Source organism: Homarus americanus, unplaced genomic scaffold, assembly GCF_018991925.1.
Source record: "Homarus americanus isolate GMGI-L3 unplaced genomic scaffold, GMGI_Hamer_2.0 scaffold40856, whole genome shotgun sequence".
In the NCBI taxonomy this organism is placed as follows: domain Eukaryota; kingdom Metazoa; phylum Arthropoda; class Malacostraca; order Decapoda; family Nephropidae; genus Homarus; species Homarus americanus.
The window spans coordinates 4,321,398-4,323,897 of NW_024734615.1; the positions used below are offsets into that span (position 1 = coordinate 4,321,398).

The 2,500-nt window shown below is 34.9% G+C and overlaps 2 protein-coding genes across 4 annotated transcripts in view; one reads left to right on the forward strand and one right to left on the reverse strand.

The window, feature by feature from the left end:
- Positions 1 to 2,219, forward strand: part of LOC121870373 (UBX domain-containing protein 1-like) — a 38,640-nt gene extending 36,421 nt beyond the window's left edge. For all 3 annotated transcript variants that reach the window (XM_042372175.1, XM_042372177.1, XM_042372176.1), the window contains one exon: positions 818 to 2,219. In XM_042372175.1, the coding sequence (XP_042228109.1) occupies positions 818 to 855 (38 nt within the window). In that variant the 3' untranslated portion in view covers positions 856 to 2,219. The remainder of the gene's footprint in view (positions 1 to 817) is intronic.
- The window catches only part of LOC121870326, a 17,420-nt gene continuing 15,900 nt past the window's right edge, over positions 981 to 2,500 (reverse strand). Inside the window, exon 11 of the mRNA XM_042372108.1 lies at positions 981 to 2,413. Within this exon, the coding sequence (XP_042228042.1) occupies positions 2,213 to 2,413 (201 nt within the window). The 3' untranslated portion in view covers positions 981 to 2,212. The remainder of the gene's footprint in view (positions 2,414 to 2,500) is intronic.

A 2,500-nucleotide genomic window follows, 5' to 3' on the forward strand; every position in this document is an offset into this window, starting at 1 on the left:
GCTGTAACTCTTGAGGAGGGGGTGGGGCATCTCTTCTCAGCTGAATAAACAAAAACAAAATGCACTATAGTGAAGGGGACTGTACAATAAAGTTGAATAAACTGACACCTGGATTAGGCTATACAGTACATTAAAGGTCAAAGTACCAAAAGTGCACACCCCTACTCTACACTAAACACAGTAATCACTGAGGTTGCATGTACTGCAGTGCCAGATGGAAATGAAACCTGTAGTTGTAATGGATGTCACTTCAATTCTGGTCTGTATTTTAATGCAATGTAGTTAGTATGTAATGAAAACATTCAAACAGCTTCTACAGACAAGCTGCCTCCGACTATAATATAGCTTACAGCTCAATCTGGTAGGGAGAGGGCTAGGGTGTATGTAGCAACAATGCCACCGGTGATGTAAAAAGGGGCAGGGGTCTGTAGCAACATAAAGGAGCTAACTGGTAAGGCTAACCTACCCCTCGAGCATGTACCAGGTAGCTATGCTCATTGTAAATGACCGACAGAAATGCATGAATTTTAACCCCTCAAAAATATCATACATATACTAGTTCATCCCCTTACTTTTGGCATAAAAATTTGATCATATAAACTTGTACTGTACTCAAGTATATATGGTATATAGTTTCTCCAGTTTTAGATTTACTTTTTACAATCAGTGAGGACATACAGTATGTTGTACACAAAATTTATTTACTTAGTGGTGAGGCATCAAAACTTGCTTACAAGAAAAATCATGTATACTTTTATATTTAAGATTTATATGTGGTAGTTAATTAAAATATCTAACTTGAAACTTTTTTTTTCAGGTTTAGTGCCATCAGCTGTGTTAATGGTCACCAAGTAAGATTATGCCACAGTTTAAGTTTTAATACCTGATGTATTTAAGACTCATAATTCACATTTTCAATAACAGTATAAGGGATCTCTAATGGGTCCATATGAATTTAGACCAGAAATAATTTTTAGGGCTGAAAATCATCTTTTTATTAAAACTTGTAACATTGTATGTTGTATATGGTTGAAATAAATTTGTGTTTAACTTAAATTCTCTTGCTTTGTTTTGCTTCATATACAAAGTATAATTTTTGAAATTTACTGATTAAGTAAAAGTAACAGTATGTTCATCTTAAGGCTTCAACCGTAAGATCATAATGATTTTAGTTACATTAAAAAAATTTAGCTGTGTATAATGTGAATCCTATTTATACAGTGCACTACAGTACCAGACTAAGGTGAATACTGTAATTAAATGGACAATTTGTCTTTGTTAAAAATAACTATCCATGGTATAAATGTACTATCATTTTAGGTGTTACTAAACCTTGGTGTTCATCAACTGAAGTGTCTAATCTCCTGTTAAGTTTGGTTCAAAATTTTAGATTTTTTTTTGTCGGTACCAACTGCCTGTTTATAACTACCTAGCCAAATTAATGATGATTCATGAATGTATTCAAGCTGAATATTTCTGATAAGTTCACAACCTATTTGTGCATGTATTTAACATTATTTGAGTAGAGAAACCACAACTTTCGTAAAGTAATGCATCCAGCAGTCATCATCAACTTTTAGGGTCAGTGTTCTTCCTATGCCTCTGGTGGACTACCCATGCCCACATTATACAAGTGCCATCAGCTGACTTTACTTTATCCTCTTCACCACTGGTCAGCTCTAGCCAGTCTGGCAGTCAGTCATTTCTCTGTTACATACTGTTGGCGTGTACTGACTAGAAAGTATCTAATAATGCACCAGTGTTGGTCAAGTCTGGTCTTAGATGAACTTACACTCGGTGCCATCACAACATTCTCTGGCAGGTTATTGCAAGAGTTCAGAAATTCTTTTCTCCAAAGAGTTGGATATGACAATTTTTGGTGCTTGTGGTACATGTGACAGCATGTGAGGCAGGCATCCACTTGCTCATAATTTCATAAAAAGATAAATTTTATATACAATGTAACTTCTTGTATATACAGTACATTATGTTGAAACTTGTGCTAATATAATTAGTTCAATAAATTTACCTAAAAAAATTCTCACATACTCTATCTAAAGGATACAAGTACCCTGTATTGCTACTATACCATCGAATGTTTCTAGTATTTAGGTGAATGAATACATTACTGCAGTATCAAAGAGAATCATTCTAAAACTTGTGATTCTAATATTAGATGTGTGACTCAGTGACCAGGAAATAAAATTCTTTCCTATTTAGAAGTCTTTACATCACAGTGTTGGTCCTCCAAAGATGTAAATGGAAACTCCTCTCCTTTTTGGTTTCCATTGGCATCAACACAATAAGCCATTAGTCCTCGTGTCTGCCAAGGCCGATAGTGCCCGTCGCCAAGACATATTGGTTTACTAGCTCCCAGACCATTTTCTTCCATGATGTAACGCCCTCGTGCCCGAAAATATTACACATCGATGACGTTATATATTTTCCCATCAGTTATTATAAATTTATAAAATACCATTCAGTTGATGCAGTTATCATG